This window comes from Somniosus microcephalus, chromosome 2 (genome assembly GCF_052327205.1).
Source record: "Somniosus microcephalus isolate GS21.2 chromosome 2, FLI_Smic_1.0, whole genome shotgun sequence".
Classification (NCBI taxonomy): Eukaryota; Metazoa; Chordata; class Chondrichthyes; order Squaliformes; family Somniosidae; genus Somniosus; species Somniosus microcephalus.
The window spans coordinates 212,701,421-212,716,264 of NC_140988.1; the positions used below are offsets into that span (position 1 = coordinate 212,701,421).

The following is a 14,844-nucleotide window of genomic DNA, read 5'->3' on the forward strand; positions in this document are numbered from 1 at the left end:
TCCAGACACCCTGTTTCCACCGCCAGCCGGGCCCAGGCATTTCCAGACTCGGAACGTGTTTCTGATGTCCGAAGTCCGGAAATGCCCGAGCCCAGGTTGCGATATTTCCGGACTTCGGACATCAGAAACACGTTCCGAAGTCCGGGAAAACCGGCTCGGCCTTGGTCCCGAGGTTGCCGGATTCGGGACGTTCAACTTGTATTAGATCACATCTTCAGGATATGTTGAATCTTAACTCTTGAACATTCAAAGCTTTAATGATTTATTTAGCATTCTTTTGTTTCCACTTTCTGTTACTTAAAATCCGTTTTTCTCAGTCAGTCCAATACACAGGTTACCCAAAGCTTTGAAATCTAATGTTGGGTATGTAACTATTGTTACAAACCTAATGTAAATACTTAGTGCCAAATCTTACGGGCCACGATAAATTGGAATAATTAAAGTTCAGAGTTTTTTTTTTTAGTTTTGCAATGTAAGCAAATTCCTTATGAAGTCCGTTATATGTTTATCTTAAAATTTACTTGTAAAGATACCCAATCTATAATTAACAGACTTTCACCCTTGATGAGGCTCATTTAGATCATAAGTGAAATAAATTGAAAAGCTTTCTAATGAATTCAGAATTTCTATCATTGTGTGACTGGTTATGGATTTTATGTCTGAAAGCTTCTCTCCTTTGAGCTTACGAGCGAAAGAATAGAGGTATAGTCTTCAGAGTTTCACCAAATACCACTTTAAAAAAAAAACAAAAGTGAACATGATAGTGAGTGGCAAGTATGATTTCAAGCTCCATCTCTACTCACTTTGCTTTGTCTCCTTTGGATTCACTACCCTCCTGTCCTCCCTAAACCTCTCCTTCCATATAAACTCTCCTCGGCCCCCTTGACTTTGCCATCTACTGCATCTCTATGGTCTTGATCACAGACAAGACCATCTCCAACCACTTCCGTGTATCCATCAATACCCACATCCCCCAACTCATTTCCTTCTGCATCTGCTCCTGGAAAAAGAAATTTCCCCAGGTCACTTACAACTGCACTTTCAAAATCCCAATTGCCTAACTTTTGGCTCTCCGTTCGCCACAATACTTCTGTAGCTGTCGATTTGCACCACCACTCCCTCACCTCGACTATCTGTTCATCCTCTGCTGCTTTTGCCACCCCCCCTTCCCTTGCCTAACAAACCAAACCCCCTTCTTTCTCTAGTTTTTCTTCTATCTCCCCTAATGCCATCTTTGAGCTCATCATGACCACCTCTGGTTCCCTTTACCCCATTGTCATTAAACTGCTGACCAACCAACTTCACTTCCTGGCGTCCATGCTAGCTGTCATTGTAAATGTTTCCCTCTCCTTGGATACTGTCTCCATCCCTTTCAAAACAGCTGACATCACCCTGCTCCTCATAACACCCATCCTAGTTTTATGTCTTTGGAAACAACTGCCCTAATCTCCAACTTTCCTTTCCTCTCAAGTCCTTGAACATGTTGCCTCCAAAATCCATGTCCTCTTTCCCACAACTCCCTATTGGGTTTTCACCAGTGCCACAGCACTGAAACAGCCCAACCAAAGAAAGGACATCGTCTGTGACTGTGTTATCCCTCCTTCTCATCTTTGGTCTCTCTGCAGCCTTTGACACGATTGACGACACTATCCTCCTCCAGTGCCTCTCATCCATTGTCCAGCTTGCTTGGTTCCATGCTTACCTATCTGATCATAGCCAGAGCATCTCCAACAATGGCTTCTCTTTCAGCCCCCACGCCGATATCTTGGTAGTCCCTCAGGGATCTCCTCTTCCTCATCTACATGCTGCCCCTTGGCAACATCATCTGCAGGTAGGGGATCAGTTTCCATATGCACACTGATGACACCCAGCTCTAACTCTAGATCCCTCACTGCCTTTGTGTTGTCAGACAACTTATTCAACATCCAGTCTTGGATGAGCTGCAATTTCCTCCAACTCAATATTTGGAAGATCTCAGCATTGTATTTGACCCTGAGTTGAGCCCATCTCCACTCCATCATAAAGACTGCCTAATTCCACCTCCAACATCACCTACCTCCAACCTGACCTCAGCCCATCTGCTACTGGAATCCTCATCCATGCCTTTTTTACCTCCACACTCAATTATTTGAAAGCTTTCCTGGCCGGCCTCCCACCCTCAATCCTCTGTAAACTTCAGCTCTTTCAAAACTCTACTGCTCATATCCTATCCAGCACCATGTCCCACTCCCCCATCACACTTGTCCTCGATGACCATTTCCATTTCTGGTGACACCTGTCAAGTGCCTTGGGATGTATTTCTATATTAAAGATGCTGGATAAATGCAAGTTGTTGTTTCTGCAGTTCGCATCCAGTTGGATGATTGAGGAAGGCTTGCTTTAACTAATTTTTGTTTTTTTTACTTTAGTTATTCCTTTGAGCAGACAGAGCAGTTTTTGAAGTCCATATTTGACTGTGATCTAGAGTCAACAAACACAATTAAAGTTCATGAAAGTGTCCATGAAAATGAACCGATAGTAGGCAGAAATAAGGACATGGTAAGCCCTGGATTGGAACTTCTTAAAAATACTTGGAGTCTAGAGACTATAATTACTGTAAATTATTCACTTTATGGTTTTAGCAAAAAAAATCAGACCTGTAATAATCAGGGGGAATTGATGCTGCTTTCAAATTTATCACTACGGCTAAAAAAAATTTTTTTTTGCCTTTTGTGTCTGTTTTAGGCAATGCTGAACAAGGACGTTAAGGAGTTGGAAAGTGAGCATGCATTCCAGGATGTAGAGTACCCAGATTATGAAGACTTTCGGGCTGAAGCAGTTCTGCATCGTCGCAAGCAGCAGGAGTGCTTCAGTAAGGCAGCAGAAGCTCACCGAAGAGGCATGAAAGCGGTGGCCACATTTTATGCACAGCAGGTGAGTACACTAAAAAAACAATAGTGATCAAGGAGCTAAGTAACGAGTTGATACTGACTTTTTCTAGTTTGGGCCCCTGCAGATTAACCAAACAATGACACCAACTTTCCGTGCAAGTGAATGTGACCTAATAGAGGTCTTTAAAATTATGAAAGGTTTTGATACAGTAGACACAGAGAGAATGTTTCCACTTGTGGGGAAGAGCAAAACTAGAGGCCATCAACATAAGATAGTCACCAAGAAATCAAATAGGGAATTCAGAAGAAACTTCTTTACCCAAAGAGTGATGAGAATGTGGAACTCGCTACCACAGAGTGGTAGAAGCGAATAGTATAGATGCATTTAAGGGGAGGCTAGATAAGCATATGAGGGAGAAGGGAATAGAGGGTTATGCTAATAGAGTTAGACGAGGAAAGACTGAAGGAGGCTCGAGTGGAGCATAAACGCCAGCATGGACTAGTTGGGCCGAATGGCCTGTTTCTGTGCTGTATATCCTATGTAATCCTATGAATTGAACTGTTCCAATACACACAAGTGCCATCTCACTGGAGAAGTTCTGGGTGAGTGGAAACCTGAAATGGCAGATCTCCTTGGAGGGAAAATGAAAAACCAAAAAGCAGATTTATCTTACTGGAGATAACCTGCAATAACACAAGAAAATTACAGGTCATAGAGTCATAACAGCACAGAAGGAGGCCATTCAGCCCATCAAGTCCGTGCCGGCTCCCTGTAGAGCAATCCAGTCAGTCCCATTCCCCCACTCTATCCCTGTAGCCCTGCAAGTTTATTTCCCTCAAGTACCTACCCAGTCTCCCCTTGAAAACATTGAGTGTCTCCGCTTCCACCACTTCCATCGGCAGCGAGTCCCAAGTCCTCACCACTCGCTGCGTAAAAATGTTTTTCCTCACATCCCCCCTGTATTTCTTGCCCAAAACCTTAAATCTGTGTCCCCTAGACCTTGTACCATCAACTAGTGGGAACAGCCTTTCCCCGTCTAGCCTATCCCAACCCGTCATAATCTTGTACACCTCTATCAAATCACCCCTCAACCTCCTTTGCTCTAATGAAAACAAATCCAGCTGCTTCAACCTGTCCTTGTAGCTACTACTCCAGTTGTGGCCTAATCAGCGCTTTATAAAGGTTCAGCATAACTTCTTACTTTTGTACTCAATACCTCTATTTATGAAGCCCAAGATCCAATATGCTTTGCTAACCACTCTCTCAATATGTCCTGCCACCTTCAGGGACCTATGCACATTAACTCCCAGGTCCCTCTGTCCCTGCACACTCTTTAAAACTGTGCCAGTAAGTGTATATTGCCTCTCCCTGTTCCTTCTGCCAAAATGCATCACCTCACACTTCTCTATTAAATTCCATCTGCCACTTGTCTGCCCATTCTGCTAGCCTTTCTATGTCCTGTTGCAGTCGATTGGTATCATCCTCACTGTTGGATTATTTTGTTCTGGAAGTAGTCCTCCTCCAGGTTTTTCTTGTTTAACACTGCATTGTCAATTTTACGCTTGCAAGCAAAAAAAATTATTAATGATAAATGTTCATTGTGGTTATGCCATCTGCTAAAAATGCACACTTGCCTTGTTGCACTGTGGGTAATTTGAAAACTGCATCACTATTGCAGTTTCAAGCAGTGAAATGAATGTGCCAAGTACCTCTCTTGATGTCACAGTCATTAATTACAATTATTGAACATATAATCATTGATACTCTTTTAACCCCTAACATTACTGACTCTTTTTAGGGCATACTAAATGTACAACAGTGTTATTTGTATTTGAATATTATTCTTGTGATGGTAACCTGATGAGAGATTTGTTTTCTGTAGAATGACGGAACAGTAGTAAGTAGTCAAAACATTTAAAAAACGTCACTCCAAATTTTTAAATTGTAAATATTTATCAATTTTTCTGGAAAAGAATCTATAAAGGTTAGGCATGAAGAAGACTTGTTTCCTTTTCCTAGAAGAAAATATATTGTGCAGATTTTCATGTCCTGAGCTTGGTCAATTAGCTTGCCAATGCTGTTATGGGTTTCGCAGCTGAACTTGATGCAACAACAACGTGTATTTATATAACGCCTTTAACATAATAAAATGTCCCACGGCGCTTCACAGGTGTGTTATAAAACAAATTTTGACACCAAGCCACACAAGGAGATGCAGATGACCAAAAGCTTGGTTAAAGAGGTAGGTTTTAAGGAGTGTCTTAAAGGAGGAAAGAGAGGTAGCGAGGCATAGAGGTTTGTGGAGGGAATTAGAGTTTAGGGCCTTGGCAGCTGATGGCACGCCCGCCAATGGTGGAGCGAATAAAGTCGGGGATGTTCAAGATGCCACAATTAGAGGAGCGCAGATATCTCGCAGGGTTGTGGGGCTGGAGGTGATTACAGAGATGGGGAGGGTCAAGGCCATGGTGGGATTTGAAAACAAGGATGAGAATTGTAAAATCAAGGCATTGCTTAACTGGGGGCCAGTGTAGGTCAGTGAGCACAGGGGTGAGGGGTGAACGGGACTTGGTGCGAGTTAGGACACGAGTAGCAGAGTTTTGGATCACGTTTATGTAGGATAGAACGTGGGAGGCCAGCCAGGACTGCGTTGGAATAGTCAAGTCTAGAGGCAACAAAGGCATGGATGAGTGTTTAGGAACAGGGGTAGGCCATTTAGCCCCTCGAGCCTATTCCGCCATTCAGTGAGATCATGGCGGATCTGCGATCTAAATCCATATACCTGCCTTTGGCCCATATCCCTTAATACCTTTGGTTAACAAAAATCTATCGATCTCAGATTAAAAATTAACAATTGATCTAGCATCAATTATTGTTTGCAGAAATACCCTTTGTGTTTCCTAATTTCACTCCTGAAAGGTCTGGCTCTAATTTTTAGACTCTGCCCCCCAGTCCTAGGCTCTCCAACCAGCGGAAGTAGTTTCTGTCTGTTCCGCTTATTACCTTGAAAACTTTGATCAAATCACCCCTTAACCTTCTAAATTCCAGGGAATACAAACTCTAGTTTGTGTAAAATCGCCTCGTAATTTAACCCCTAGAGCCCAGGTATCATTCTGGTAAACCTACGCTGTACTCCCTCCAAGGGAATAGAAACATAGCAGATAGCAGCAGGAGTAGGCCATTCGGCCCCTCGAGCTTGCTCCGCCATTCAATGAGATCATGGCTGATCATCCAAATTCAGTACCCTGTCCCTGCCTTCTCCCCATATCCCTTGATCCCTTTAGCCTTAAGAAATATATCCAACTCCTTCTTGAGTATATTTAATGAATTGGCCTCTACTGCCTTCTGTGGTAGAGAATTCCACAGGTTCACCACTCTCTGGGTGAAGAAATTCCTCCTCATCTCTGTCCTAAATGGCTTACCCCTTATCCTTAGACTGTGACCCCTGGTTCTGGACTCCCCCGCCATCGGGAACATCCTTCCTGCATCCAGTCTGTCTAGTCCTGTCAGAATTTTATAAGTTTCAATGAGATTCCCTCACATTCTCCTAAACTCCAGCGAGTATAAGCCCAATCGACCCAATCTCTCCTCATACGTCACTCCTGCCATCCCAGGTATCGGTCTGGTGAATCTTCGCTGCACTCCCTCCATGGCAAGAACATCCTTCCTCAGATAAGGCGACCAAAACTGCACACAATACTCAAGGTGTGGTCTCACCAAGGCCCTGTACAACTGCATCAAGACATCCTTGTTCTTGTACTCGAACCGTCTTGCTACGAAGGCCAACATACCATTTGCCTTCTTAACCGCCTGCTGCACCTGCATGCTTACCTTCAGTGACTGGTGCACAAGGACACCCAGGTCTCGTTGCACTTCCCCTTCTCACAATCTATTGCCGTTCAGATAATAATCTGCCTTCCTGTTTTTGCCACCAAAGTGGATAACCTCGCATTTATCCACATTATACTGCATCTGCCATGCTTCTGCCCAATCACCCAACCTGTCCAAATCATACTGGAGTTTCTCGGCATCCTCCTCACAGCACACACGCCCACCCAGCTTTGTGTCGTCTGCAAACTTGGAGATATTACATCTAGTTCCCTCATCTAGATCATTTATATATATATATATTGTGAATAGCTGGGGTCCTAGCACCGATCCCTGCGGTACCCCACTAGTCACTGCCTGCCACTCGGAAAAAGAGCCGTTTATTCCAACTCTTTGCTTCCTGTCTGCCGACCAGTTCTTTATCCAAGTCAGTATCTTGCCCCCAATCCCATGTGCCTTAACTTTACACGCTAATTTCTTATGCGGGACCTTTTCGAAAACCTTCTGAAAGTCCAAATACACCACATCCACTGGTTTTCCCTTATCTATTCTACCAGTTACATCCTCAAAAAATTCCAGTAGATTAGTCAAGCACGATTTACCTTTTGTGAATCCATGTTGACTTTGTCCGATCCTGTCACTGTTTTCCAAGTGCTCTGCTATTTCATCTTTTATAATGGAGTCTAGCATTTTCCCCACTACCGATGTCCGGCTTGCCGGTCTATAATTCCCCGTTTTCTCTCTACCACCTTTTTTGAACAGTGGGGTTACATTAGCTACCCTCCAATCCATGGGAACTGTTCCAGAGTCTATAGAATTTTGGAAGATGACCAGCAATGCATCTACTATTTCTAGGGCCACTTCCTTAAGTATCCTAGGATGTAGATTATCAGGCCCTGGGGTTTTATCGGCCTTCAATCCCGTCAATTTCCCTAACACCATTTCCCTACAAATACTGATTTCTTTTAGTTCCTCCCTCTCATTAGACCCTATGTTCCCCGACATCTCTGGGAGGTTATTTGTGTCCTCCTTTGTGAAGACAGAACCAAAGTATGAATTTAGTTGGTCTGCCATTTCTTTGTTTCCCATTATAAATTCCCCTGATTCTGACTGCAAGGGACCTACGCTTGACTTCACCAGTCTTTTTCTCTTCACATATCTATAAAAGCTTTTACAGTCAGTTTTTATGTTCCCTGGTAGCTTACTCTCATATTCTATTTTCCCTTTCTTAATTAATCCCTTTGTCCTCTGTTGAATCCTAAACTGCTCCCAATCCTCAGGTTTACTGCTTTTTCTGGCCAATTTGTATGTCTTCTCCTTGGATCTTATGCTATCCCTAATTTCCCTTGTTAGCCACAGTTGAGTCACCTTTTTTGTTTTATTTTTATGCCAAACAGGGATGAACAAATTTTGTAGTTCATCCATGCGATCTTTGAATGTTTGCCATTGCCTATCCACCGTCAATCCTTTGAGTAACATTCCCCAATCAATCCTACCCAACTCGCGCCTCATACCATCGTAGTTTCCTTTATTTAAATTCAGGACCCTAGTCTCTGAGTCAACTACTTCACTCTCCATCTTAATGAAGAATTCGATCATATTATGATCACTCCGCCCCAAGGGGCCTCGCACAACAAGATTGCTAATTAATCCTTTCTCATTACATAATACCCAGTCCTTCCTATGGTGTAGTACCCAGAACTCCTCACAGTACTCCAGGTGTGGTCTAACCAGGACTTTGTATAGCTGTAGCATAACTTCTGCCCCCTTGTATTCAAGTCCTCTAGATATAAAGGCCAACATCCCATGAGCCTTTTTGATTATTTTCTGTACCTGTTCATGACATTTTAATGATCTATGTACCTGGACCTACAAGTCTCTTTGGACCCACTGTTCCCTCTAAGGTGCGCGGCCAATCACATGTTCCAGAGCTCGCCCGTACTTCAAATTAAATGCCACGCAGAGAACTGGACAGTAGCTGGAGCGGGGGAGGGGCCCAATACACAATGGCCCTGGGAACCCAGACAGAGTCATTTGCAAGTCTTGCGACCTCGGAGCCAATCCTAATTGCAGCTCTTGAAGTGTGTGTTTCGCTGGTTAATTTTATTTTGTCTGTCATTCTATAGTCCTAACAAATCTCAGGAATAATGTAAATATAGATTTCCTCTTAAACGTTTAGTGGAGTGTTAATAGAAACACGAGTTGTGCAATGATGTATAAAAATTGCAGGAAGCTACTTTAGAAGAAACTACTATTTGTTTGGACCTCCACTGTTTTTAGCTTGACACCATTTCAAAAGTACCCCGTTCTATCCTTTTTTAGGTCCAAAGTGGATGACCTCGCATTTGCCTACATTGAAATCCATTTGCCACAGTTTTGCCCATTCACTTAATCTATCAATACAGTATCTCTTTGTAATTTTATGCTTTCATCCACACTGCCTACAATGCCTCCTATCTTTGTGTCATCGGCAAATTTGGATATCTGGCATTCTATCCCATCATCTAAGTCATTAATAAGTACAGTGAATAGTTGAGGCCCCAAAACAGATCCCTGCGGCACACCACTAGTCACATCTTGCCAATTAGAGTACCTGCCCGTTATCCCTACTCTTTGTCTCCTGCCGCTCAGCCAATTTCCTAACCAGGTCAATAGTTTGCTTTCAATTCCATGGACATTATTTGCCTTCTGGAAGTCTATATAAGTAACATCCATAGACATTCCCCACTACTTCAGTCACCTCTTCAAAAAAATTTAATCAGGTTCATTAGGCGTGACCTACCTTTCACAAATCCATGCTGGCTCTCTGATCAGCTGAAAATTTTCAAGGTGTTCAGTCACCCTATTCTTAATTATAGACTCTAGTAAATTCACGACAAGAGATGTTAGGTTAACTGGACTATAATTCCCTGGTTTCCTTCTCTTGCCATTGTTAAATAGCGGAGTGACATGCTCAATTTTCCAGTCTAAAGAAATGGATGCTGAATCAAGAGAACTTTGGAAGAATATAGTTAGGGCATCTGCAATGTGCTCACCTACTCTTCACGGAGGAAGACACAAAAAAACTCCCAGAAATACAAGAAAACCAAGGGCGTGGCGAGAATGAGGAACTTAAAGAAATTATTATTAGTAAAGAAACAGTACTAGCAAAATTAATGGGACTAAAAGTCGATAAATCCCAAGGACTGGATGACCTACATCCTAGGGTTTTGAAAGAGGTGGCCATTCGAATAGTGGATGCATTGGTTGTCATCTTCCAAAATTCTATAGATTCTGGAACGGTTCCTGCAGATTGGAGGATAGCAAATGTAACCCTGCTATTTAAGAAAGGAGGGAGAGAGAAAACGGGGAACTACAGACCTGTTAGCCTCACATCAGTAGTTGGGAAAATGCTGGAATCTATTATAAAGGATGCAATAATTGGGCACTTAGAAACTAACAGTAAGATTGGGCAGAGTCAACATGGATTTATGAAAGGGAAGTCCTGTTTGACAAACCTATTGGAGTTCTTTGAGGATGTAACTAGTGGAGTCGACAAAGGGGAACCGGTAGATGTGGTGTATCTGAATTTTCAGAAGGCCTTCGATAAGGTCCCACACAGGTTGGTGAACAAAATTAGGGCACATGGAATTGGGGGTAATATACTAGCATGGATTGAGAATTGGTTAACAGACAGAAAACAAAGAGTAGGGATAAACGGGTCTTTTTCAGGATGGCAGGCTGTGACTAGTGGGGTCCCGCAAGGATCGGTGCTTGGGCCCCAGCTATTCACAATCTAGATCAATGATTTGGATGAGGGGATTAAATGTAACATTTCCAAATTTGCTGATGATACAAAGCTAGGTGGCAGTGTCAATTGTGAAGAGGCTTCAGGGGGATCTCGACAGGCTCAGTGAGTGGGCGAGAACATGGCAGATGGAATATAATGTGGATAAATGTGAAGTTATCCACTTTGGTAGAAAAAACAGAAAGGCAGAGTATTTCCTAAATGGTGAAAGATTGGGGAATGCAGATGTTCAAAGGGACCTGGGTGCCCTTGTACATGAGTCACTTAAAGCGAATGTGCAGGTGCGGCAAGCCATTAGGAAGACAAATGACATGTTGGCCTTTATTACTAGGGGGTTAGAGTACAAGAGTACAGGGCTTTGGCAAGACCACACCTGGAGTACTGTGTACTGTTTTGGTCTCCTTATCGAAGGAGGGATATACTTGTCTTAGAGGCGGTTCAACAAAGGTTTACCAGACTAAACCCTGGGACAAAAGGGTTGTCGTATGAGGAGTCATTGCCTGGCACTTGTGTGGTGCGAATGTTACTTGCCATTTATCAGCCCAAGCCTGAATGTTGGCCATTCTTTGCTGCATGCGGGCATGGACTGCTTCATTATCTGGGGAGTTGCAAATGGAACTGAACACTGCAATCATCAGCGAACATCCCCATTTCTGACCTTATGATGGAGGGATGGTCATTGATGAAGCAGCTGAAGATGGTTGGGCCTAGGACACTGTCCTGAGGAACTCCTACAGCGATGTCCTGGGACTGAGATGATTGACCTCCAACCACCACAACCATCTTCCTTTGTGCTAGGTATGACTCCAGTTAGTGGAGAGTTTCCCCCCCTGATTCCCATTGACTTCAGTTTTACTCGGGCTCCTTGATGCCACACTCTGCCAAATGCTGCCTTGATGTCAAGGGCAGTCACTCTTGCCTCACTTCTATAGCCTTGGTCCAAACATGGTCAAAAGAGGTTTCAAGGCTCTTTTGTCCATGTTTGGACCAAGGCTATAATGAGGTCGGGAGCTGAGTGGTTCTGGCGGAACCCAAACTGAGCATTGGTGAGTAAGTGCCGCTTGATAGCACTGTCGACAACACCTTCCATCACTTTGCTGATGATTGAGAGTAGACTGATGGAGCGGTAATTGGCTGGATTGGATTTGACCTGCTTGTTTGGATTTTCAGAAAGCCTTTGATAAAGTCCCACATAAGAGGTTAGTGTGCAAAATTAAAGCACATGGGATTGGGGGTAATATACTTGCATGGATTGAAAATTGGTTAACTGACAGGAAACAGAAAGTAGGAATAAATGGGTCTTTTTCAGGGTGGCAGGCGGTGACTAGTGGGGTACCGCAGGTATCTGTGCTTGGACCCCAGCTATTCACAATATATATCAATGATTTGGATGAGGGAACCAAATGTAATATTTCCAAGTTTGCTGACGACACGAAACTAGGTGGGATTGTGAGTTGTGAGGAGGCTGCAAAGAGGTTTCAAGGCAATTTAGACAAGTTGAGTGAGTGGGCAAATACATGGCAGATGCAGTATAACGTGGATAAATGTGAAGTTATCCACTTCGGTAGGAAAAACAGAAAGGCAGAGTATTATTTAAATGGTAATAGATTGGGAAATGTTGATGTACAGAGGGACCTAGGTGTTCTTGTACACCAGTCACTGAAAGCAAACATGCAGGTGCAGCAAGCAGTTAGGAAGGCAAATGGTATGTTGGCCTTCATTGCAAGAGGATTTGAGTACAGGAGCAAGGATGTCTTACTACAGTTATACAGGGCCTTGGTGAGACCACACCTGGAGTACTGTGTGCAGTTTTGGTCTCCTTACCTAAGAAAGGATATACTTGCCATAGAGGGAGTGCAGCGAAGGTTCACCAGACTGATTCCTAGGATGGCAGGACTGTAGTATGAGGAGAGATTGGGTCGACTAGGCCTGTATTCACTAGAGTTTAGAAGAATGAGAGGGGATCTCATTGAAACGTATAAAATTCTGATAGGGCTAGACAGACTGGATGCAGGGAGGATGTTTTCCCTGGCTGGGGGGGTCTAGAACGAGGGGTCACAGTCTCAGGATATGGGGTAGGACATTTAGGACTGAGATGAGGAAAAATGCCTTCACTCAGAGGGTGGTGAACCTGTGGAATTCTCTACCACAGAAGGCTGTGGAGGCCAAGTCACTGAATATATTTAAGAAGGAGATAGATAGATTTCTAGACACAAAAGGCATCAAGGGGTATGGGGAGAGAGCGGGAATATGGTATTGAGATAGAGGATCGGCCATGATCATATTAAATGGTGGAGCAGGCTCGAAGGGCCGAATGGCCTACTCCTGCTCCTATTTTTCTGTGTTTTTGTGGACAGGACATACCGGGGCAGTTTTCCACAGCTTGGCTAGAGGCGCGGCTAGTTCTGGAGCACAAGTCTTCAGCATGACAGCCGGGATGTTGTCAGGGCCCATAGCCTTTGCTGTATTTAGTGCACTCAGCTGTTTCTTGATATCACGTGGCGTGAATCGAATTGGCTGAAGACTGGCTTCTGTGATGGTGGGGACCTGAGGCCGAGGCCGATATGGATCATCCACTCAGCACTTCTGGTTGAAGATGGTTGCAAACGCTTCAGCCTTGTCTTTTGCGAAGATTTTGATATCCCTTGCAAGTTTCTTTTCATATTCCCTTTTTGTAGCACTTACTGTCTGTTTTGTCTGTCTATGCTGTTCTTTGTATCTTTCCCATTCTCCAGGATCTGTGCTATTTTTTGCATTTTTGTATGCTTTTTCTTTTAGTTTCATATTGTCTCTTGCCTCTTTAGTCATCCATAGCTTTTTTTTTTAGCAAGTAGAGCTTTTGCCCCTTAGGGGTATAAACTGGTTTTGTATCACGTTAAATTCTTTTTTGAACACCTCCCCTTGATCATCTGTCATTTTACCCATTAACAGAATTGCCCAGTTTACTGTGGACAGTCTCTGTCTCATCACATTGAAGTCAGCCTTACCTAAATCTAGAATCTTAGTAGCTGTTTCGCATTTCTCCCTTTCAAAGACTACGTTGAAATCGCTCATGTTACGATATCTATTAGATAAATGTTCACGCACCATGAGGCTGTTAACTAAATCTGGCTCATACTCATTACTAAATCTAATATGGCATGCCCCCTTGTTGGTTCTAGGACATATTGTTGCAGAAAACTATCCCGGATACACTCAATTCACTACCTTTCTGACATGCTAGTCTGCTTATCCCAATCTATGTGAAATTAAAATCCCCCTTAAAACTACTCTGCCTTTGCTGCATGTTTGGGTTTCAACAGTAGATGAGCTGAGGCAGGGGTGGAGTCGGGCGATGTTATGGAGGTGGAAGTAGGCGGTCTTAGCAATGGTACGGATATGTGGTCAGAAGCTAATTTCAGGGTCAAATATGACTAAATGTTTGCGAACAGTCTAGTTCAGCCTCGGACAGATGCTAGGGAGAAGGATGGAGTCGGTGGCTAGGGAATGGAGTTTGTGGTGGGGACCGAAGACAATGGCTTCGCTCTTGGAGGAAATTTCTGCTCATCCAATACTGGATGTCGGACGAGCAGTGGAGGGGTCGAGAGAAGTGGTGGTGAGATAGAGCTGGATGTCGTCAGCGTACATGTGGAAACTGACGCTGCATTTTTGGATGATCTCACCGAGGGGCAGCATGTAGATGAGAAATAGAAGGGGGCCATGTCCTTATTTGATGTCTACACCTATGCAAATTACAGTAGGTGTTCATTGGCGACAGTTAGATTACAAGGTCACAAGATAATAAAAAATGTGGACGGCTAATTGGTTCCATCTTTATTCAATTAGAAAGACCCTACGTTCTCTTCCTTGCAGCAACTAATTGCCCAACAATTGATTCCAGGGTTTTTGCCTCCTCTATTCTATTGGTAAGTCCATTCCATGTGTTGAAAGAAAAAAGAAGGTACTTGCATTTATGCATCACCTTTCATGACTTCAGGATGTCCCAAAGCACTTCATAGCCAATAAACTACTTTTGAAGTGTGCTCACTGTTGTAATACAGGGAAATCTACACAACAAGGTCCCACAAAGAGCAATAAGGTAAATGACCAGATAATTGGTTTTTGGTGATGTTGATTGAGGGGTAAGTATTGGCCAGGGCACCAGGAGAACTCCCCAGCCCTTCTTTCAAATGTGTAATGGGATCTTTAAGATGCATCTGAGAGGGCAGACAGGACCTTGGTTTAACATCTCATCTGAAAGACAGCATCTTCGCTGATGAAGTGCTGCAATGAAGTGTCAACCTAGGTAATGTGCTCAGGACTCTGGAGTGGGGCTTGAACCTACTGACTCAGAGGAGAGTGTTACCACTGAGCCAAGACTG

The 14,844-nt window shown here is 43.5% G+C and overlaps 1 protein-coding gene across 3 annotated transcripts in view; it reads left to right on the forward strand.

Annotated features, from left to right (window-relative positions):
- n4bp2 (NEDD4 binding protein 2) overlaps window positions 1–14,844 on the forward strand; it is a 132,896-nt gene that overhangs the window by 93,697 nt on the left and 24,355 nt on the right. For all 3 annotated transcript variants that reach the window (XM_085968969.1, XM_085968975.1, XM_085968980.1), the window contains 2 exons: window positions 2,409–2,538; window positions 2,725–2,913. In XM_085968969.1, coding sequence (XP_085825095.1) covers window positions 2,409–2,538; window positions 2,725–2,913 — 319 coding nt within the window. The remainder of the gene's footprint in view (window positions 1–2,408; window positions 2,539–2,724; window positions 2,914–14,844) is intronic.